The 24,684-nt window shown below is 45.4% G+C and overlaps 1 protein-coding gene across 2 annotated transcripts in view; it reads right to left on the reverse strand.

The window, feature by feature from the left end:
• Positions 1-24,684, reverse strand: part of ALG12 (ALG12 alpha-1,6-mannosyltransferase) — a 112,534-nt gene that overhangs the window by 81,686 nt on the left and 6,164 nt on the right. The window contains exons 2-3 of one of the 2 annotated variants that reach the window (XM_086967312.1): positions 20,071-20,252; positions 19,379-19,511 (exon numbers count right to left, since the gene is read on the reverse strand). In XM_086967312.1, the coding sequence (XP_086823438.1) occupies positions 19,379-19,511; positions 20,071-20,235 (298 nt within the window). In that variant the 5' untranslated portion in view covers positions 20,236-20,252. Of the gene's footprint in view, positions 1-19,378; positions 19,512-20,070; positions 20,262-24,684 lie in introns of both variants that reach the window. The other variant, XM_086967310.1, reaches the window with a different exon arrangement.

Consider the following 24,684-nt stretch of genomic DNA (forward strand, 5'->3'; position numbering starts at 1 on the left):
CTCAAAGCTTTGTTTTTAACTATAGTGTTTATACCTTGCGTTATATCAGCTAAGGAAAATAGTTCGCTATTGGATTGGATGCCGGTAAAATCCATCAGAGAGATTTCAATGTCCGTCACACCTGATCCCGAATATACTGAAGAGAAGTGGTTGAATCAGGCTGCCACTGCAATATTGTTAGTTGGTGGTCTAGGAATTTCAGCATCTCCTCCAGTGACTAGCAACCAGAACTATTGGGAATCTTTCCTTTGGCAGGCATAGCAGATCTGGAGCCATCGGTTCTCAGCCCACTCCTTTTTTGCTTCTGCCAGCACTGCCTTGTAGGATCTTCTTGCCAATCCTATGTATGCTGCATTATTTGCTTTAATCCAGCTGCCAAATCTGCCCATAGTTTCTTACACTTTTGGTTAAACTAGGAGGATTGGGAGCTGCCAGATGGCATCTTGTGATAGGGACTTTGCAGTCTTAAGTAGGAAGCGAACTGTACAAAAAGAGATGTATGGATGTCCGTATTCGTTGCAAGCTCCTTTCGCTGTTCGGAAACATTGTAGAGCTTGCTAATGCTATCTAGAAGTGTTTGCTTTATGGCTTCAAGCTTGGTGCTGTTGATTGCAACTTGTGCCCATTTACAGCGCCTGTTGTCATTTGTTGGGCATAATCCATGATGTCATGGTAGGCTCGAGAGGGTTGTGGTCGCTGTCTATGGTCGTCCCGACTACCATATCCAACACTTCAGGCTACAGTCTAACATCTATCAATATATAATCAATTTGGCTCATATTCACAGTTCTTAGGTGTTGGCCCCCATCCTGTCCGATTAGGTACGTCCATTCGCTGCCCTTAGCCCCTGCTCGAGGGTTATGGCTTGGAGCTGCATGGCTGTTTGCGTCCATTTTTTATAAGGTGGTAAATCAATAGAAGGGACGCACCACAACTCATCTACCTGGTCATTGTAGGTTACATCTTCTGAGTCCAATGGTTAAAAAGTGTCGTTGAAGTCTCCTGCTATTATTAAAGGAGGTTTGGACCCTCTATCCTCAAGGCAGTCTTCCAAGGCTTGAAGAGTTGGGGAGCTAGAGCCTATCTTAGCACCATGAGCATAGACATTAAATAGGTCCACCGACATGCCGTTCTTACCCCTGAGATTGATCGCAAGGATATTGAGGCTGTTGGTCCTAATCTCTCTGATGGTACATTGAAGGTTGATCTTAATCCAGGTCATCAGCCCCCTGCCGGACGACCTGGTCCAGTAGTGACTGCTGGACAGCTTAGAGTGACATATCCAGGAATTACCACAGGTTCAGTGGCCCAGGTTTCCTGTAGGGTACATACATCAAATTGTTCAATGCACTGGATCCAATCAGGGAGTGCCACCTTAGGCCTTCCCCTGCCACATTCCAAGATAGTATGCAAAGCTTGGATGTCGGTTCATCTGGGCCAGGACAAAGAGGATGGTATCCCTCTGTTATGCAGCTCGTCTGAGGATGTAAAGAAAGTACTTGAGGATTTGAACTCGCTCTTGATGAAACACCGGCGATGGACTGCATTTGATCAGGAGTCTCAAAGCTAGGGGGCTGCAGTGTGAGTGGCAAGGAGTACGAAGGATCTCCTACGATATGAGCCTTAGAGCCTTAGGGTTTGACCTTATCGAAATGGCAGAAGGTCTTATGGGTTGGGTTGATTCAATGCACTAGTCAGTCGTTGATGGCCAAGATGAAATCAGATCCCAACAGGGGACTATGCCTTTTGTGGACTTGAAGCGGAGATATACCGAAGCGATTATACTTTAACTGGATGCTTGAAGTTGTGGGTGAGCACGAGCTTGCCTCCGGAGCTATGAGATTAGGTGCTAAATTCTCGTCTCTTAAATGTAATTCAATGGAATCCGTTTGGGAGGTATGATGGGTTAGTCTTTTTGCCCAGAGAATGTCGTCCTTGATGACAAACCTACATCCCCTTATTTTCCTGATCCAATGGACTTATTTGTTGATCAAAGAGTTCTTATCTTCATGTTCAATGTGGGACAGGATCTTAGGCACTTTAATCATAAAAATGCTCATAGAAGAGCAATGATCTTGTTCACGCCTTTGGCCGTGGTGGCGTTCGTTCTTGGCTGTGTTATTGATGCTGCTATCTGCTGGTTCCAGAGCCTTCGTGTTGAAGAATATTGTTGGGTAGCAGGTTTAAATTGACATTTTAGGAGTAAAATTGTTTATGGGCTTTGAGGTGGCAATACTACCTAGTACAGTGGCCTGATTCGGTGGCAGGCTTGATGTCTGTTTGAGGGTATGCACTCTAGGCTGACTTTTTTCCAAGAGAAGCTTAACCTGGTTGGGGAGTACTGAAATTAGTGTTTTTAAAGAGGTGACTTCATCCCCAAGCTTGGTGATTATCCGAAGAGTGTCCAACCCTACTATTGGATGCTCTTCTGGGTTCCCACATCCCTCTTCTCAGTTGACTCTTTCACAATGTCCGTGTGAGCAGCATCCAGACTTGGTGATGAATGGACCCTTTCTGCTTCTTCCTGGCTTCCCAACGTGTTTTCTGGCAGATCGCAAAGCAGTAAGAATCGATTGGCCACGGGTATGTTGATAGTGGTATTGGTGTCAATGGTGTCATCTATTGAACTTTTGCCTGCCTCTACAGTAGGAAGGGGAAGTGTCTCTGCCTCCATAACACCCTCCACAGGTGCAAAATGCGTAGCGTAGGTGAGTCTTAGGTGCTTGTTTGTGGCCCTCCTTGTAGTTCACTTAGTGAATATTGAAGCGATTTGTTTAACGCGATTGGAATTTAGGCTAGGAGGAAGGACTGACTAGGCAGAAGCTTGCGGATGGCCTGGGGCAACTAGATTAGTAACATGAGCTAAGATGTCATTGCATTCAACCAATAGATCGTCAATGCGACCAAGAACATGGTTGTTAAGCGCTGATTTAGGTGCCATTTTAGTTTTACAGCGCACAAAGGGAGATAGGTCCTTGGCGGGGCTGAGGGAGGGCTGGACCCTATATTAATCTGGCATACAAAAACTTGCCCCCTTTCTCAGTGAATTTATGATTTTGTTTAAACAGGACTAAAGGCAAGAAAAGATATTCCTCCGCCCCTCCTCACATTGCAAGATCATTCAGATTAAGATATGAATTCCTTAATTTTTAACAATCGGTTTTTGCAATGCCCCATGACCACGCATTGTAAATGTGGACAATTCTTTTTGTTCATCCCCCAGATTGTTTTTGTGTAGAAGTGTCCCCTGTTGAGACCTGAAATAAGGATTGTGTCCATGAATAGAAACCACTACAGGTCAACCTCATAGGAACATACAGGTACATTTAATTTCATCCAAACGGTGCTATTTTTGAAAAAGAGGCCATTCGGTTGTATTAAAACGCTGTTTTTCTACATCCTAACAGAATAATAACAAGAGCCCTGATGATAGTTTGGACACTCTTGGTCCGAACTTGAAACGCGTCGGCAAATCCAGCAAGAGCTAATTACAACATTTAGTGTGGTTTAAAACAAAATTGCCTCATGCTTTTTTGCTCTTGTATTGAATTGGCTCTCTTCATGAAAATAATTTTTTTATTATGAAATGGTTTAATATATTGCAAAACTGTGGCACTGCAATGTGTATTGTTTGTTGGATGTAACACTTGATGTTTTTCTTTTGTATAATTTGTAAGTGTTTTGTGTCAATTGTGGATTGAGTAAGATTGTTATCAATTTATTGTATTGTGTATTCTCTTTCTGCCATTCAAAAAAACTTTTAAAATAATTTTTGAAAAAAAAGGTATAAATAAATATACCGGACTAGGTTTAATGAAATTGTTTATCTGGTCCTTAATCATAAATTCACTGAGAAAGGGGGCAAGTTTTTGTATGTCAGATTTTAGTTTTACAGGCTTTTCTGCGTGGCTATCTTCCCACCCTTGTCGTTATCAGTAGATTTCCTTTTTCCCAAGTCGATGAGTGATTATATTACCAGGATAAATCTTGGGGTACCAAGATGATTATCTTGGAAGCAGTGGCAATAGGCCCTTTTGAAGGCACTAGCTAGAACGATAAAGTGAGTGCAAACAGAATGTTTCCTGAGTCTAGAGAAGGATGAAAAATAAAGAAAAATAATATATATGTATATGCAACTCACAGTTTGAATAATACCTGTCCACAAGTCCCAGAGTGTCCAACTTGATGTTCACAGTACCAGGAGACCAAGAGAGGTGGTCCTGCCCTGCCTCTTCCTGGCGATGACGGGTAGGGATGGGCGCGCCCATGGCCGGGCACAGCCTGGGCGCGGGGCTCACGGGGACTGTCGTCCAATGCCCCAGTCTCGAGCGGCAATCCAGCGGGGTCCCGCCCAGCTGGGCTTCGCAGCTGCAGATAAGTGCCTCTAGGAACGAAGAACAGCGTCAGTGCAGGTGAGGTGGTTCACAGGGGCTGTGGTCCAATGCCCCGGTCTCGAGCTGCAAACCAGCGGGGCATTTGAAAGTCAGTTTGGCCCCACGTCAATGGGGACAGTTTAGCCGGAACTGCCAGGCCAGGTCCTCCCTGAACCAGAACACAAGCAACCCAGGACCAGTTATGCTCTAATTAGGGCTCATTAGCCAGCTAAAGCTTGGTTCCAGTGACAGTATGCACGAGACCCACGTCTGGGCCACTTAAGACAACACACTAAGTATACAAAAGCTTATGGAGGGAATGCTTGAATTAATCTCAGCCACTTGTAATTACTTGGGACATATTCCAGTGCATCGTTATTTTGCACACCATGCCACCTCAGTTTGGACTCCGCCAAAAGCCATAAGCACATCAGTCTTGACCCTGCTCCAGTGGGGCCAGTCCAGCGTAAACTGCCAAGTCAGGTCCTCCCTGAAGCAGAACACAAGCAGCTCAGGCCTGGTTCAGTATACTTTGGTGTATTTTTCTGCATACTATGAATGGATTATGACAGGGAACCCTTGAAACCTTCACATGTTATATAAAAATATATTTGTTTGCATGGGGGCGGGGGTATTGCGGGGGTATTGCTGTGGTGGTAATTTTGTGGTGGTTAAATTGTGTTACCCTTGTGTTTGGAAGAATCTGGCTATAGACGGATGCGAGAGCGTGCATTTTTGTATCAAGGTTAGTCATCATTTTAATTTCTCTGGACTTCTGATTTATAGGACTCCAGGCAATGACATCACTTTTAGAAAGGCTCTTCCGGAAATTGTGAGCTCTCTTGCGATAGGCTCTGCAAATTTTAGTGTTTTTGGTGATCTTAATCTTCATTTCGACCTTTGCCAGATCCCCGCTATTAGTACCATTCTTGCAGATTTAGAGGCGCAGCCGCTTAATCAGTTGGTCATCCACCCTACGCATGTGGGTGGACATATCCTGGACCCCATATTCACGAATTTGACTGTGGCCAAGGCCTTGCTGCCGAGGCTGGTAGCTTGGTCCGACCATTTCCTAGTGGAACTACATCTCAGGATTGAGGACCTACCCTATAAACCCATAGATAGAGTTGTTCTTAAACGCCCCTGGAAGAAACTAAAGCTCGATGATTTTCATCGATTGCTTGGTGAATACCCGCTCGGCCCGCACAATGATGTTGAGTCCGGCTATGATCTTTTTTGCAATTGGGTTTCCAGAGCACTTGATTCTTTGATCCCTGCTGTATGGAGTAAATGTCGTTCTTTAGAACCCAGTCCATGGTATGATAGCACCCTATCGCTTTTGAAAAAATCGTGTAAGCAAGCAGAAAGAGATTGGCGTAAGACCTACGAGGCTGGGAAAAAAACGTACTACCTGGCTAAAGTTAAAAGCTATCATAGAGCTGTATGTAGGGCCTGTGCGGCCTACTATTCCCAAGAGTTTAGAAGTAGCTCTAATCCTACGAAGTTGATTTTTAAAGTTCTTAAAAATCTGACTGCTAACAGTTGAGATCTGCTCAATGTCTCATTGTCAAGATCTAGCTACCTTCTTCCTAGAAAAGGTACATACTATTTATCGTTCCTTCCCTAGTACTAGTCCTTCGAGTGAGGTCCAGAGGCCTAACCTTATTACTAACTTGGCTCTATCCATACTCCCCGGAATCTCGGAGGAAGAGTTTGATGGGTTGGTGGTCAAAGTCAAATCCGGGTCCCCTGCCGACCCACTTAGACCAGCGCAGCTCAGAGAGTCGGCTACTTTATGCCTTCCCCCTGTACGCCAACTTATCAATCTATCATTTTCCTCAGGCACAGTACCTTCAAAGTGGAAACAAGCTTACGTCACTCCTATTCTGAAGAAACCTGCTTTGGACCCTCTCAAGCTTGAGAATTACCAACCAATCTCTCTTCTCCCATGTGCCGTAAAGGTTGCTGAGGCTCATGTTAATGGTATTCTGTCTAAATATCTTCAGACTGCCAAGATTCTGGATCCCTCCCAGAATGGATTTCGTGCTGGCCACAGCACTGAGACTGCCCTTCTCTCCATGACAGAACATCTGCGGTCCGAGTTGGATTCTGGTCGAACTGCGGCACTGGTGTTACTCGATCTCAGTGCCGCGTTCGACACGGTCTCACCTGCGATACTGCTGCAGCGTCTGGGAGAAGCAGATGTTTCTGATCTAGCACTGGAATGGTTTCGGTCATTTTTAACAGGTCGCGCATTTAGGGTTGCTACACCGCCCTTCGAGTCCAAATCCCATTCCATCGAGCAGGGAGTACCTCAGGGTTCGGCACTTAGCCCCACACTGTTCAATCTTTATGTGCAGCCGCTGGCTGCCGTCGCCAAACGTTGGGACCTGACTGTGGTCTCTTACGTTGACGATACGCAGTTCGGGCTGGACTGTTCCCATGAGGCACAGGGTCAGACTGATTTGCATATAGCCATGTCTGAACTGGGGTGGCAGAGTGGGCTAAAGAACGGTGATGGATTAAACCCAGATCTTTTGACTGGGTGTGAGTGTTTGATTGATTCAGATGCTCCGTCCATCACCACCCCCTTTTGTACCGCTTTTGGCCGCCATAAGTGTGGCAGGGTATGCTCAGACGTGAGTCCCTTGCTCACTTTGCCACTGGATTCAAGCAAGCCGGGCTGAAGACGGCTGGAATGCCAGAAACCGGTCCTTGGAAGCTTGTTTCCGGTCCAGGGAAGACATGGCATGGCAGTTCGGGCTGGACTGTTCCCATGAGGCACAGAGACAGACTGATTTGCATATAGCCATGTCTGAACTGGGGTGGCAGAGTGGGCTAAAGAACGGTGATGGATTAAACACAGATCTTTTGACTGGGTGTGAGTGTTTGATTGATTCAGATGCTCCGTCCTTCACCACCCCCTTTTGTGACGATACGCAGCTGACGGTTGCACTCAGTGGGGATTCCGACCTTGAGGTCTCCAGGTTTTGTGATGGTCTTACAGCAGTGGGTGGCTGGATTACTGCTAATTGTTTACAGCTCAATGCCAAGAAGACGGAGGTCCTTATCGTTGGTAAGCATTGTAACCTCTGGGGCGATAAGTGGTGGCCTTCAGAGTTAGGCCCTACTCCCATCCCGGTATCTGAGGTTAAAAACTTGGGTGCTTGGTTAGATCCCGCCCTCAGTTTTTCCGGACATACTAAAAAAGTGGCCGCCACATGTTTTGGGATTTTGCGTGGACTTAGGCCAATTTTAAAATTCTTTGATGCCCCCACCAGGCAGTTGATAATTCAGGCCACTATTCTGTCACGGCTTGATTACGCTAGTTCGCTCCTGCTGGGGGCCAATCAGGCGGAAATCATCCGGATGCAATGTTTACAGAACGCTGCAGCCAGAGCCCTGGTAGGCTTACCTAGGTTCTGTTCAGCTAAGGCAACCATTCGGAAATTTCATTGGCTGCCCATGATACAAAGGATTGAATTTAAGACATTATGTCTTTCTTTTAAGATTCTCAAACTGTCCTCTCCCCAGATCCTTGAGCATCTTCTTACCCCCTATGTTCCCTCTCGGTACCTGAGATCATTGGGTCAAAATCTGGCCATTGTCCCACGGTTTAAACGCTGCAGAGCGGGAGGGCGTTCCTTCTGCGTTTTAGCGGCAAAGCTTTGGATCCCTCTCCCAGCTCATATTCGTGCTTTGGATGAGCTGCTTACATTTAGGAAGGCCATTAAAACCTACCTTTTCCCTCCTGGACTCTAATGACTGCCTCACGGTTTACTTATTCCTTTCTTTCTCTTCTGTTGTGTTCCTTTTGCCAGACAAAGCGGCGGGACGCCCCTTGGCTGGGGCAGTCGTGCGCTATAGAAGTCATAATAACATAACATAACATAACATAACATAACATGTGTCATATTCATTTACAGACCACTGGCTGCTTACCAATTTGACTGTAGGAAAAAACATTCCACCTTTTTACCTATAATCAGGATCACTGGAATTATGTGGCAGAAGAGGGCCAAATTATGCGGCAGGTTTGAGTAAATTATGTAGCGAGAAAAGGCAAATTACATGTAGTAATGCAGCACATTTTGTGATAGTATTACTTCCTTATTTTGTCATTTTTACACTTGTTAAAAATTGTCTGGGCATGGTTTTAACACCCAATTATAGCAATAAGCAACAGAAAGATGACCGGTGAACCTTTTTCAAAGGGCCGTCCAATGCACAGCATTACTTGCATTTTTGGTAACTTTTGTACAGTTTGAACTAGAAAAAATAGTTTTTTGATACAATCTGCAGATTATGCAACAGATGAAGGAGTACGTGGCAAATCTGGCAATTCTATAATAATGTGAAAAACGCATAATTCCAGTGGCTCTGCTTATGATAAATTAAAAGCATATTTGCCACATAAAATGTAATAAACAAACTTGCAAATCTCAAACAGTGGAGAGATTTTGAATGTTTGTTTTTTCACTACATGGCACACTGTGTGCAGTGCAGGGACAGCTGGCATGGCTAGTGGGTGGCGGGGCGGATGTGGGGGGTCACGGTTCCCGACTCTGCTCCTGATCTCCTCGAGCACATAGAGGTACAGGAAGCAGGCCCCACTAACCAATACCATCACTGCAATGCAGCGTTGTGATTGGTTTTGAGCGTCCTGCTTTGACGCTCAACCAGGGAATGGGGTCATCGGCTTGTTCTCCATGCAGGCTGTAACGCAGCCTGATTGGAGAACGGGGAAGGTGCACATGACTGGTTCGGGCCGACCAACCAGTCATTGCGCACTTAGGAGTGGGTAAAACACTCCTTCCTGCTCCAAGAGCAGACCCGCCCGCAAAGCAGCAGGAAGCAGCCTAAAATTATAATTACGCAAAGTTATCATCATTTTAGGTTTCTGCTTCCCACTGTTTAAAAGCAGTGGGGCGACTCTCCTCCACGATAGCGGAGGAGCTGCCCCTGGTGCAGTGTATACTACTGGTTTCATTACACGAGGCTGCAAAGGATAAGTTTAAAAAACTGAGAGCTGTTCTGTAAAAGATTAGGGGATCAGTATATAATTTCCATGGGCTGAGTTTCGTGTTAACTTTTCAAATAGGAATAGCACACTGCCATTAACGCAGAGATGGAAAGGGACAAAGCCTTTTGACATTTCTACAGAGAAGTCTTGAAGCATATATCAGCCTTATATATAGATATATTCTGAAACATCAGAACAGTTCTTTTTTTGTGTGCTAGAAAACAAAACATTCTACACCCTCTCCTCTTGCATGGGTACTCAGCAGGATTGTCGCATAAATTCTCTAGATTTAGAGTCAGAGAAAGAAAGGTAAATGCCAAGCTCCCTTGGAAGAGGGAGATTGATATTTAACCTCTGTCTTTGAATGCACAACAAATGGAACAAGATAAGAACATGGTTTAAAAGCATGTTTACAGAAAGCAAGCTTGTGGAATTATACAGTAAATAAGGTTTGGGCAACAGGGGACAAACTCAAGCTGAACAACCTAAAGCAAATAAAGCTAGAAAAATGAAATCCAGAAAATGTGAGTGACAAACCACAAAGCCAATGGTAAGCAACAGGGTAGTACATTCCCACATCAGTTTTCTGAATGTCCTCCTGTAAACATTTTGGAGGTTAAACTGCCTTCTCTATTTCTGACTGTGCTATAGGTCAAACGAGAACAATATATGACCAGAGAGCTTTATTTAAAATACCTGATGGATGTATACAGAACTCAGTCATTACACTAGTAGGTAAAGAACAAAATAGAAACTTAAACAAAAACGGATGTACGACTATTACTGCACTATAATGGTTGTCACTAAAGTTGATGTTATGGGAGATATAAATGGGAGTTGTGATGTAAAGGTAGCATTCAAAGGAAGCTATTAGGATTGGAACCTAGATTTCATTCCGGCTAACAAAACTACCATGTATTCGTCATGGAAGGATTTTTAATGGATGGTATTAAGATGGTTTTCAAAGTTCCAATACAAGTCACAAGAAATAATCAGAAATCAGAAAAGTTGAAAACCTGGAGAGTAATAAGAATATGCTTCTGGCTTTCCCTGAAATAAACACATTTTATGGTTCAAATCTTTTTATTAGTATTATTGAATGACATCCCAGAAAAACAAGACAGCAATTGTGAGTGTCACAGCGCCCTCCAAATAACCAAAAGAATATTGCCAACTGAAGTTAAACACCTCCCCCTTACCGGGGATCACTCACATCACTGGATTCTGTGAGGTAAGGCAACAAGCGGTTCCATGGGTTTACTCCGGATGCCTCTCACAGTCTACAATGGCTCACCAACAGCTGTCATAGCAAGCGCAGATATTTTGGAAAGGTTAGTTCTCAGTACTCTGCCGAAAGGAGAACTATGTGAAGGTGCCAGAGTTCCCTGTGGGAATTACCCTGAGCATTTAGAGCTGAGGTAAGTTTCTCCATTCCCAACATATGCCACAAGCAGTGTAGCCAACTGAGGTGTGTTGGAAGTCGGTCGGTTTGCAGTGTGTGAGCACCTGCCAATGCTCTGCCAGGGTTAAAACGCGACCTGATCAAGGCCAGGCTGGAGATCAGTACTGCCTATAACCGGTGCCAGAGGGGAAGGGATAGGCCTTTGAGACTAGGAACATGGTCACACAAGTGCAAGATGGCTTTAGTTACTGGGGAGGAATAAAGACCCTACGCTTATTGTGGGCGAGGCAAGAACAAGACTTTCCATAGAGGGGTCACTGCGACTGCTCAAATTTATGAGCAGCCAGTGTTTCTCTCATTACTCCCTGTACCAGAAGTGTGGCTCAATGGTTAGAGCGGCAGACCCTGATGCAGAGGTCTGGCCTGGGACCAGGGTTCAATACCCCGCGGGTCTTGGGCTCAATTTCCTCGGACCTGATAATTCCTGCCTCTGTGCCTATTCTAATCATGGGTCCCACTCTGCAACTCTGGGCAATAGCTTGCTTAATCTCCACAACGGCCCCAACAGCACTGGGATGCCTGGCTTCACCTTGGGGGTGCCCAGGAGTGGACATTTCACAGGGAAAAGCCAGGAAGGGTTCCTAAGCGGTATACGGACAGCGCCGGGACACTTCCGTTGGAGGTAGCTCTGCGCTTTACAAATGCTGGCATTTACATTTTACCATTCCACCATATACTGGAGTTGTGCTGCCTGGTAATACTGCTTGAAATGAGGGATCCCTAGCCCTCCTTCTATTGCAGGTAAGTAGCTCTGGTCTCAACTCATGCGTGGCCACCCCTCTGCCCATACAAAGTGATGCAGCTGACCTTGTAGGGATTGGATCATGCAGGTGGGAGGTTCCATTGGGAGTGTCTGAAAGAAAAAGAGACTCCTCAAGAGAGCAGTCATCTTCACTGTTGCTATTCAGCCAAGCCATGAGAGACAATATAGTTTCCATTGCTCAAGATCCCTCCTAATTTGCTAGAGGAGCGTTTGTTACTTAAGGGTCACAGTCCCTTTATCAGTCAGGGATAATTGTATTTCCAAATATGTGATAGAGATTGGTTGCCATTGGATCGGACAGCATCAGGTAAGGAGAGGGTCTATCTCTGAATTCTGGATATTTACCCGCAATCCCACAGTTCTACCAAAAGCTTCTGCCTCTGCACTGAAAGCAGGGAGAGCCTCACAAGGATTGTCTAGTGCTACAACGACATCTTCGAGGTAGAGGCTAATTGTATATTTCTCACCACAAAAGGCGACTCCAGTAATGTGCGGATGGTCATGTACCTTTTAGGCAAAGGGCTCCATATCAAGAGTAAACAGCAGGGGTGAAAGTGGGCAACCCTGCATTGCTCCCCCGTGGATGAGAAATTGGCCCGAATTTTGACAGTTCATTCATACAGTCGCTCACAGTTGACAATAGTTGCTTAGAATCCAGGTGCAGAACTGGGGCTCAAAACCAAAAATGGCCAAGCATCGCTGCCAAATATGGCCAGTGCACCCGGTCAAACTCCTTCTTGGCGTCTATGGCCAAAACCATGATTTCTCGCTTGGAGCGTGTGGCTTTATCAAGCAAATGCATAATCCTCTTGGCGTTATCACAACATTGTCTATGCAGGGCAAACCTCGGGATATTGGTCGATAGGACCCGCACTGTTTGTGATCCTTCCCAGGTGTAGGGATGATAACAATACAGGCTTTCCTCATACAGGGCGGGACTGTACTGGGTCCAGTTATCGCCTTAATGAACAGAGCCTGAACACCATCTGTTCCTAGTGATTTAAGGAGTTTCAGTCTGGCAATAGCACAATTCACCTTCTCTATCCAAGTGGATGGTCTAGCAAGTCAGCTTGGGCTGCTATCAGGCGTGGAGTAAGTGCATCTCTGAGGTAAAGGCCTGGACCATCCTCAGGGATGGATTGCTTTGAGTAGAGTTCCTCTTGGAAGCCCCAAAAGGTAGAAGCGGTGGGACAATCCCCTACAATCTCTGTGCCCTTTGTGTTGAGAGGGACTCCACACCAGCAGTGTGTCATTGTGCCTGAAACCGGTTGGCCAGTAGGTGCCTCCACTTGCTTCTTTACATAGAAAGAGTGACAAAGTCTAAGCAATGCATACTCGGCATCATCCAAGTACAGCTCCACCAACTATTCCCTTGCTGTCTTTAGCTGTCACCAAACCCAAGGGACACGCGTCTGCTTCTTTATACACTCTAGCTCCTGTACTTGCTGGTGCAATTGCTCCCTCTTATCACAAAGTATTTTATTATCTGCTGCAGAGATCACAATGACCTCCTGAAGGATGACAGCTTTCAGAGTCTCCCAGAAGAGAGCAATAGGAGTGTCTGCCATATAGTTTATGTCTAAACAACTGGTGATTGCTTGGGTAATCTACTCAACCACTTTCGGTCTCTGAAGTAGTGTTTCCCTAAGTCTCCATGGTTGTGGTGTATGTAGCAAAGGTGGGACAGCTAGAGTGAGAGAAAACACTGCATGGTCTGAAAGAGAACAGGGTTCTATCTTTATTGCGGTGTGGTGGGTCTGTAGCTCTCTGGTGCCTAGCCCTCCTTCAATTGCAGGTCAGTAGCTCTTGTCTCAACTCATGCGTGGCCACCCCTCTGCCCATATAAAGTGATGCAGCTCACCTTGTAGGGATTGGATCATGCAGGTGGGAGGTTCCAGTGGGAGTGTCTGAAAGAGAAAGAGACTCCTCGAGAGAGCAGTCATCAGCAGTGGGCAAGGGAATAAAAGGTATAGTCCTGTGTCTGGGGGTGATGTTCTCTCCAGATATCTCTCAATCCAATCTGCTGTAGCCAGCATAGTCCATCCTGGGAAAAGGCCCAAGAAACCCTCTTCTGGACGCTCATATATCCAGATCGCTAGGTTCAGGTCCCCCTCTATCAGCACTACCTTACTTTGTGAGGACATGACCTCCGTCACTCACTGCCTGCCTGAGGAATTGTTGTTAGCCATCATTAGAGGCATGCGTGGATCCCACGACAATGGTCTGATCCCATACACTCATTTTGTAGGTCAACAGGCTTCCCCTAATCTATGCCAGGTTAGTACCCACTTTCCTTCAGAAAGAGGGGGAGACAAAGAGAGCTACTCCTGCCATTTTGTTGGCCGCTGAAGAATGAAATTGCTGTGGAAGGCCCGGGACCTCAGTCTGTGACAGTCACCAGCAACCAGATGGGTCACCTGTGGGAGACACAGGTCTGCACCTGACTGTTCTAAGTATGATATTATTGTTCGGTGGTTGGTCAGATTTTTAACCCCTTCACATTAAGGGTAATAACTTTGAGTTTATAGTGTGATACAGAAGATTGAAAACATCACCCAAGCAGTCGTCCCTTCTAAGAACTCTTCCTAAATTGATAAGTGCCTATAATGTAGTGCTCCCTCCTAAAGTGTAAGTACTTTGCCCCAAAACACAATAACCCACAATAAATAAGAACATAAGTTAATGGCAGTGCCAGGCATGTTTGGCATTGTCCCATGGAATACTTGGGTGTAAGGTTCTGTAGCTCCTCATACTTCTACCCTTTAATGCCCCCCTGAACTCCACACGGTCAGCCCCAGCCTTATTCAGGTATACTCTTGTCTGTCTGAGTCTCCGGACAGGACTCTAGCACAGCTGGCCTCTCCATTGTCAGAGTCTGTGGGTCTGTACGAAGACCTCTGGAGGAGGCCAACCTGCTCTGCTTCTGCCCCTTCCGTTCTTGAGGGGTGGCCAGTTTGTCCTCTTGGGGGGCTCTTCAATCTGTAACACCTTGAACAGCTCTCTCAGGGAGCAGAGCTGGTACAGCCTCCCCTCCCAGCAGAAAAATATGCGGAAGGGTTGCCCCCAAGAGTAAGTCACACATTTGGCTTGAAGATGGGTGGTGACTAGTTTGAATGTTTGCCTCTTTTTTAGGGTGAGAGCAGATAGACCCCGATAGAGCACCAGTGTGTGTCCTCTGAACTGCAGGGGTTTAAAGTCTCTGAATTGATGTAAAATCTTTTCTTTAAGCTAAAAATCTTCGACCCAAACCAAGATGTCACCAGGGCGGTTGTTCTCCAGTCTTGGGAGGTTGACTCTGTTGAGCTTTATTTCCTTATCAGGTGGAGTCTCCAGCCTCTGGGTGAAGAGGGCCCTCATGCAGGTGTTGATGTCTGCTTCTTCCGCAAGGTTGGGGCCCCCTTGATTCGTATATTGTTCCATCTCAACTGGTTTTCAAGGTCCTCGGCATCGGTCGGTAGATCGATATGCTGTTCCTGGAGTCTGAGGACTTCTTGCTGGAGCTGCTCGAGCTCTTCGTCCCTGCCATATTCCTGGTCCTCCAGCATGGAGAGCCTATCCCTCACTTCTGACAGCTCATGGAGGATCTCTTTTAGATCCTGCGAGAGCTCCTTTTTGACAGTTCGGAGATCCTCTCCTGTGATGCGCACAAGGCCTTCAGAAAGGCGAGGTTTACTGAGCCCTTGTTGTCCCCCTCGGTGAGCTGTTCAGGGCAGGTGGGGTGGGGGAGTTTTGTCTCCAGTCGGACTCCCAGTTGGTTTTGTCAGCATCTAACTTAGGGAGCATTCCTTCTTGGAGCAGGCGGTGGCCATGTCTGACCTTGTACCCATGTCCCCCATCTGAAGGGAAGGTAGCAGTCATCTCTGTCCCGCAGGTCACGACAGCAGGGTTGGGGTTGCTCATCTAGGCAGAGTTCGAAAACGTGGATGAGGCAAGTGCCTCGAGTGCCAGTAGCATTGATGGTACACTCCAGTTCTTGGTCAGGATTGCATTGCGTGTGCAACGCCCCCAATTCTCTGATGCTTCACTTATCCCCAGCTAGGGCGGCCAGCACCACTCTCACAACTGCGCATAACTTGCTTCACTCCTCAGGCTGTGCCAAGTGAGGCCTCTCTTAGTGTCTCCCACCGAAGCCGGAACTTCCCACGCTTGGCAGTCCAGCCGGATATTACAATGGTCACGCTGCGTAGATTATGCACTGGGCCAAGTATGCGAGCCTGTAGTATCTCAGGAGCTTGCCGGGCCAATGTGATACTTCAGCAGGGTCCCGAATTGAAGACTCTTGTGGGTTTTACTGCAAGGGCCTCTCTTTTATGTTCGCTCCCCAGGAAGGAAAGTCCGGTCCCTAGGGTGCAGCGGTCCCCGCAAACACGGGCGGCTCTCTGCCCAAGATGCGAAGGGTGGGACAGCAGGCTCAGTGGGGTCATTGATGTGGGACACAACCAGCCATGTGTCGCTCAGGGTGCGAACCCTTAGGTCAGAGGACTGGCGCTCACCTGTGCAAGCGTTATTTGGGAACCTCATGCAGACTACACATCCTTGGCCCGTGTGAAGTAGGGTTGGTCCCAGCAGTCGGCCACAGGATGCCTTTGTGTCAGTGCGGGGGGCCTCCAAGGCAACAATAGGCACATTGCACAAGTGAGCAGGGCCTCCACGCGCACCTCCCCTCCCAGCGTTAGCAGGATCAAAATAGGACACCTGTTCCAGGCCACTCTTCTGAGTCCCCAACTGCCAGGGGTCTTCGTGTGTAGGAGCTCACCAGCTGTAGGTTGCGCTGGGCAGCCTCGGGATATCAAGTAGATCTGGGGCACCACTAAGGAATAGTACTGATCATGTTGCTACCTTTGGGTTACTCACAAATTCTGCACCTCTCTCTGAGCAATCTCCGGCAGGGCGCTGGGTCTGCCAAAAAACGCATCTCAATGAGGCAGAGATCCGCTTTGGGAGGGTGGGGATAATACCTTTCTCCCCTTGGCTGAGCTACCCCCACAGCCCCCTGGGCACCACCATCTTGAAGGCCGATGTCCAGAAGGTGACGCAGCCTGACGGGATACTGCGAGGGCCTGAGTGCAATCCGTTTCATGGCTTCTCTGAACCTTATGCCCCATTGCCATCTTGGCCATTGCAGGCTGGCCGCATTGTGGTTGGGTTTCATGTGCACCAGGGGACGCTTCTTCTGATTTTAATGTCTCCCTGAGTGTCCAGGAGGTCCTGCAGCTTAGGGAAGCACTCTGGGGCTCTGTGTGAACTGCGGTGTAGAGAAAGCGCATCCTAACCGTCCTCCATCTTGGCCAGGCCCCATACACTTTTTAAAGAGGGTTAAAAAAATATTGCTATTACAATTATGGTAAAAAATGTCCCTTCTGACTATTTCAGTGTCCTTTTATCAGACAGAAAATGTTCTGAACAGAATGGTTCTAGCTTTCTAAAAATGCATTACTGTAGAATGGATAAGTATGGAGACACCCAAAGACAATATGTCGAGAAAAAAGAATGCAACAGTAAGAGGAATGTATTGCATTACTTAGTACATCGCACTAAAACAGGACGTTTTTCCATTCTACATCATCATTTTATAGCTCACAAGGGATCACAGATGCATGGTGATCAGGACTCTATTAGAGTGTAAGATACAGTTATTCTATTTGATCAATATGTATATTGTAATACACTATCTATCAATATATCTCAAAGCGCCACACCCCACCCTTGGTATCCGTGACAATTTAACACTTGCCAGCAAGAAGCAAGCATCTTCTTGGATCATACTTTTCTAACGATAGAAAGTGGTATTTGGGTTTCCACAAAGTAAACCAACTTTCAGCCCCCGAAGAAGTTAAACCATTCAAAAGAAGTGAGATCGCTCTATTAGATTCCTTAATAAAAAATATGGTAGCATTTAAAGTTGAGCAGAAATTTGGAAAGATACATGGCTGATATTCATTGCAGAAGACAAGTGGCAAGTGTTCCTTTGAATAGTGTCATTTCAGGTCTAGATAATGAACTCAAAGTGGGAAAGGTATACCTGATTCTGCAGGCAACTATTTTGAAAGCCACAACTAAGATGAGAAATACAGAAATATACATTTGGGGCCCGATGTAGGTAATTAAATGTTACCACTTCTTAAATACTGAATGATACCGAATCAGTATTTAAGAAGTGGTAAAATAGAGGGGGTGGGGGGGTGTAGGTAATACTGATTCGGTAAATACCGAATCGTTAAGATTCGGTATTTACCGATTCTGTAAATACCGATTCGGTAATGCCCATTGATTCCAATGGGCATTGAAGCCCATAGGAATATATGGGCATTACCGAATCGGTATTTACCGATTCGGTAAATACCGATTTCAGCAAGGGTGCAGGGGTTGTCACTTTGACACCCTCTAGCACCCCAATTCCGGACTTGTGTGCCATGTGGCACACATACATGCCCTAAGGGCATGTCTGTGTGTCACATTGCACAGGTGTGCATGCACAGATGTTCATGCACACCTGAATTCGGTATTTTACCACCCAATAGTATTGGGTGGTAAAATACCGATTCTTAAGGGCCTGTGGCACTCTTAGGAGTGCCACCTACATGTGGATTTACCGAATCGGTAAATATACCGATTCGGTATTTTACCGATTCTGTGAATTTACCGATTCGGTAAATTTACAGAATCAGTAAAATATAGGCCCCCTACATCTGAAAACCCAGTTACCGGTCGGTACCGGCCGAATTCGACCGTTACCGGCCGGTAAATGGCCACCTACATCGGGCCCCAGGAGAGTAACTGTGGGAGCCAGCAATGAATAAACGAATCACCGTGAAACAGAGAGAATTTCCTCAAGTACATATGAAGAAGATGTAAATATCAAGAGAAATTAAACGCAGTTCTCCGAGCAAGACTCTTTAAAACTCTTCATTAGATGGTCGCTTTATACCACATAATGAATCAGGGGTTATAAGACAAACAAAAAAAAAATTTGAAAAAGTCTACATCATATGAAGAACTAGCATGGCAGATATTGAACCCAATCTCAATTCTAATCACATCCAATCAACAAAATCTACAAGAACGTAAAGATAGTAGAAATGTTCGAAAGAACACCACATACCACGAAAAGCACCTTCCCAATGTAAAGTCAAGTCTTCAGAAGACAATTCAAAAGAGTTGTCCAATCGCTCATGATGTATGATGCTCTGTTTTTTCTCTAAAATTGCTTTAGTTCATTATAAAATTAATGTTTTGCATTAGTTACTGTAATGTTTATTTTCCGAAATCCAAAAATATTCAAACTAGAAACCACTTTTTAAAAAACATGGACAGCGACTAAAGATTAACATTGGAAAAAGTAAAAAAGAGCATCACTTGCTCAAATCGGTGCATAAAAGAGGCAATGCTATATGGATGGGGATTCTGTGAACAGTGAACAGCAATGCACATAGGAGACCGCAGCTGTGCGGTACCATGTATAGTGTTTGGTCTCCGTAGGCTGATCACTAGGGTCAAGTTGGCCCCTGAATCTCAAGGGTCTCCGAATATTAGGAATCTTAAGCAACTGAACCTGGGGTACGCAAACTTGGATCTTGCGCACAACAGATGCCAAGCTACGAGCAATTTTTACAACAGTAATATTTTAGCAGCTGGGGTGGTGTTACTGAAGTCTCACAGTACACTGATTTAAACACTAATAATGTTCACATGTTTTACAGTAAAAAATTTCATTCGAAAGTAACTTCTTAAAGTTGCTTAGTTTTATCAGTCTGTACCTATGAGCTGCGAGTAGAACTTCGACATCTGAAGTAAAGAAACGACGCCTGCTCCTGGAGCTGTGAGTGCTGCAATAAATATTGGCCCAAGAAATGATCGTGGGACAACACCAGGGAACACATGATGATCGTACTGAAAAGAAAAAGGTCATATGATTAGCTATAGAAATGCAGGTAGATAAGAAAATGATAAAAATCACAAATAAACACCCACAACCGTCATAAAATTCTCGAAAGGACACACAGCTTACCACAAGCTACCGCTGTTCCTTGTGTTACAAGAAAGCTTTGTTCCACAAGGAAACCGATTTACCAGTTTTAGACGATTCTGATTCTAATCTCTGCAATCAAGCGTGTTTTTTCAGTTTTATTTAATTGAACCAGAAAATACAATGTCCGGAATGCTCTGGTCTGTTAAATGAAAGTCTATGACTGGATACAAAGTACTAGAGATCTGAAGTCATCCAATATTTCCAGGTGTACCCATTGGAACCTTGCAACCATTCTGCTCGCACCATCTTCAGGCTGAACTTATCCACACCCTACTCACTGATTAGAAATGATGATATAACCATAGTTATATAATGCATAAACATCATTACCGTAAAAGTGTATAGCTAAAAAAAATTGTTTGTGCGCTCTCAGGTGCCACACGCCTTGATTTAGCAAATAGGTTTTTTTTGTGGTTTCACCTTGTTGACATCCAGGCCATGGTACAGTAGGTCATGGGTTGCTTGCAGGTTGAAGCTTTCCTCCACTTTTGTGAATGGGCAGATGATTAAATGAATAAAGGCCACAGCGATGAGCAGGAAGAGCAACCACCAGGGCTGCTGGCCCACCGCACTCTTCTTAGCCATGCTGGACTGACATGTACCTGGAACGGACCGAAGGTGGAGAGAGTGAAAGAACAAAACAAATTTCAAACAAACCATTTCATGCCTTCAGGTGTGAAGATTTGTGAGGGACGAAAATTCAGGCAGATGTTTGATTGGGTTAGTGGAATAGCTAGAGGAGATTAGGTATTGTGAGTTTGCAGCGGTATAACTTTCAAAGAAGAAGTTGCGATCTTTGAAATGAGTTGTGGGCAAATTGCAGAAATATTTTAATAGAGCTTAAGGCAAACATGTGTGTACCTTAGAGTATGCTGTGGTCAGAGAGGAGGAATGCAGGGCAGGAAAAGTAAGGAAAGGGCATATGAAAGACAAAAAAACTAAGTAAAGCTCAGTATATCATTCCAGATTTTAAGGAATATAGAGGATGCTTTTTTGAGACAATGCAATTTGAGGAAGATGTTCGAGAGAAACAATGTTATTTATCTATGAAGATAGTGCTACATTGAGTCCTTTGGATAGGCATTAAAATCAAGCGAACAGTCTGTCCACTGGTAGGCTACCACTAGATTGCCACTGTGGCAAGATCACCTGATCATCTCTAGGGTTGTAAGGTTAAAGTAATGTCTTGTTAAAGTAATGACGACACATGCAGCAGTGGTGGCTCACCAATAGAGTGCACCAGGGTGGTGCCACCACCTCTTTTGATACTTGCTACTTGTGTTCCAATTTTTACATGAAAACAAGCCATCTTGTTTTAATGTAAAGAGCTGCAACAACATATTAGCACCAGAAGGAGATCCATGGTGCACACTGGTGTTGTGCATATGTGAGGTCTTTGGCTCTAACAGTCTAACTTCGATTTCCATAGCTGACATGCTTCACAAATCTCAGGCTGTGCAGCATGTCAGCTAATGGAGCTTTGGTGGGGTTTGTCTATCATACACTCATTTGCCCTATCAGAAGTCAGGTTAGAGAAGGGTGGTAGTCATCCAACCCTATCCTGGCTTCTGATCAGGTAGAGGCTCGAGCACATGAATGAAAAAAATCGGAAGCTGAGGTGTCAGCTTCCAAGTCTTCAAAGCAGGAGGTGTGAATTCATTATTTTCATGACCAGCCTAGCATGAATTGCAGCTCGGAGTGCGTTAGAAAAGTTACGTTTCAATACTAGAATGTGTGGGTTTCTGAAAATGTGCATGCAAGTGTTTGAGATATATATATATATATATGTAAGTTTAATGCAGTTGTGGTGCGTGTCTGAGTGTATGCCTGTGAGTGGATTTGAAGGTCTCTAGAGTCTCTGTTAATGGAAGAAAAATAAACGTGGTGCATTCAGTGCATTTTTGTTCATTTTTAGACGAGCCCTGAAAATATTTGCTTTGTAAATCATACAACAGCATGTAATTATGATAAAATGTCCTCACAATTAAAACAATTGAATTTCTTTAACATGTGGAAGCTTGTTCATTATTCATATGTCGCTTTATAGCACTACACTGAGAAATACTTGTTAAAAGTGACAGTTTTTAAAATTTAACCATTTGCGAACAAAGAGGCAAGACAGTTGACATGCAAATCCCTGAACAGGGTCCAGATTATTATAGAGGTTTATTATAGCCTATTAAACCAACCAATAGGTTTTTGTACAGCTGGTATTCTGAACTCACATTTTTTAGAGTGCTCATATGTGATAGTGAAGAAAAACAGTTTTGGTGAAATAAAATATGTGCCTAAGATCACCAAATTTAAGAGGAGAAGCTGAGATTTATCCAGGTTTTCCGGTTTCACTATGTACAAATCAGCCACTAAATCGGTATATTTTTTATGTTATCACTTTGTTTTTACCTTTTTGTGCATTTTCTGCAGTTATCATATAGTGCAAACCAGACCTGAAGGTATTGGAGTGTTTAGGGAGCACCAGTCACATCACACAAGGCCACTTAAAAGAGCAATACCTAGTAACCATATAATCTACTAGAGTCTAGACTAGTATCACCTCTTACTTCTTCTCACAATCCAAACACCAACACAAACACATTGGTTTTAACCATGAGAGGATTCAACCAGTATTCACACTTTCTAATCCTGCATGGTGCCATGATAACCATATGAAAGATATAGACAAACCAATACTTCTCCAATGTTGGCATGGTTTCATCCAATACGAGTTCTGCAGCAATAGCTGAATTCCATCCCCAGCGGCAACATGCAGTTTGCAAGGGGTCTTTTTTTCACCTCCAGCTGGGCCGAAGATAAAGGCTGAAGTTAAGAGGCCAGCAGGCCTCCTTTTGTTTGAATATGGTGACTAGAGGCGGCCTAGAACCTCAATCTTAAAAGTAAATGCAACAGAGTGGAAACAAAGGCACACAGCTTGTTATCTCTACAGAGGTACTTGAGAGGCATGCTTTTGACTATGTTCAGTCGCTGTATATAAGTGCATGCACTGTAAGAATGCTACTATACCCTGAGATTTACTGGGCAGCTGTGCAGCAGATGCCTTAACCCAATCAAATATTTTAAAATGCAGACTTTGCAACCAATTGAGCAGATCTACTGCCATGCTTCTCCTTGTTGCCAATATCTTTGTGACAAGGTTTAAAAAAAAAAATATTCGTTGAGGCCCAGATTTTGCACCAGGAGTGCACCACTTTTTTGTCACAACCTTGATGCCAAATCTCACTTGTTAAATCTCATAATGTGCTTAAATGTACTCATGATATACCTGATAAACATATATGTGAGGTCTTAATATCTGATGTCTAATGTTTTGTCACTTCCAGTAAGGTGATGTGCAATGTCACACGTTGTGACATTACGCGCTGTGATGGCACTCGCAATGCTTTCACTTGCAAACTGCTTAACTTGGTTAATTCCCCTCTTATATTTTAGGTCTTTTGCCTAGCACTGGAGCGCGCATGCGCTCCTCGCTCGGTGAGGCTTATTGTGATAGAGAAAATTTCACTAGTGTACTTGTAGCCACGCCCATCATTTTGATTGGCTGGTGTCATCATTTATGTTAAACGCTGGCCTCCGATTGAAAGTGAGGCTTTTTTGTTTCCGCCCTGTCTCCTTCTGCGACAACCCATCCGGACTTGATTGTTTGCTTGCGGCGTGGCACGGTCTTCTTCATTACTCAGTGTAGGTCCTTTTTTTTTCATTAAAGTGAAAGCGTGATGGCGACAGCTTGTTATTTCCAGTTGTTTAACTCTTACGAGATATTTTTGTTCCAGTCCTGACTGATCACAGACAGCAGCCTGCCGCCACACTCTTTCCTCGACCCCTTCCCCCAAATAGGAGTCAAACTTCCTGAGATAGATATATTTTCACTTTCCTGTCAGCTGCACGCTTCTGCAGACCAGGGGGCACCATAGGGAGAGGGTGGGGCGTGGGGCAGGCCCGAGGAGATGAAGAGGGCATGCATGCCACCCTGGTGATAAAACCTTCAAAGTGGGGGGTGTACAGAAACAGCAATCATTCAGAGTCCATGGCATTTCTAGATTTTAAAAATAAACCCCAGCGTCTGCCCGAGATGTCATCAAGAAGTGAAACACGCATGTCAGCGCCGCCCCACGCGTCACCGCCGCAGTCTTTTCTGGCTCTTGCGTTCCTTTGACTTAATTTCCAAAAGTGCCTTGAACACTTGATAAATTCTTCATGAAGCGCTATTTCATATGTTGCTGATTTACATGCTTTCCTTTCTCAATCTATTTCAGTGGAGTTCAGGCCCAAGGGTTCAAAGTGCTTTGCAACATGGCCTAATGCAGTGGCATGGAGTGGAGGGCTGGGCTAGGGAGGATAGTGTTAGCGCAAACCGAAATGGCCACCATGGAAACGTATTACATCCTGGAGACTGTACCACTAGGTCAGCCCGTGTGAATGGAATGTTGGGTGATGGTATCTTCCGTTGACAGCTAGAACACTTCTGGGGGAGGATGCCAACCTGCCATGATGTATATTACACTTTGCTCTACCAACTGACTGGTACACAGTATAATTCTTGTTTACCTCACGGTGTTGTGGTGCCTCTATATGCCTGCCTCGACAGCAGGTAGAACAAATGGCTTGCTTGGGCACGTGGGGCCTGGAGACTGCCCCTTTGTTCGGCCCCCCCACTCCCCAGGGGGAGGGGGACAGTGGCTGGACCGGGGGTCTCAGTGGAGGCCACCCCCGGGAGGCAGAGCCCGAGCACCCAATGATTGGCGGGAGATAAGGGGAGCAAAGGCAGGGAACGAGAAAGAGCGGGCCCACCAAGCATTGGGGCTGGGCCAGCTCAGCCATAAATTTAAGGTAGGAATGTGGTAGGGACATAAGGGCTATTTAAGGGTGGGCACCGGGCACAAGGCCCTCTTTCTCCGGGGAATTTTGGCAGGAGAAGAGGTGCGGCGTCGACATAGTGCGAGGTGAGGTGGGGGGAGGGGTGGACTTGGGGGGAGGGGGTGCTGCATCATGGTGAGCATAGGAGAGACTGGGTGGGTG

This window comes from Lissotriton vulgaris, chromosome 1_1, assembly GCF_964263255.1.
Source record: "Lissotriton vulgaris chromosome 1_1, aLisVul1.2, whole genome shotgun sequence".
Lineage (NCBI taxonomy): Eukaryota > Metazoa > Chordata > Amphibia > Caudata > Salamandridae > Lissotriton > Lissotriton vulgaris.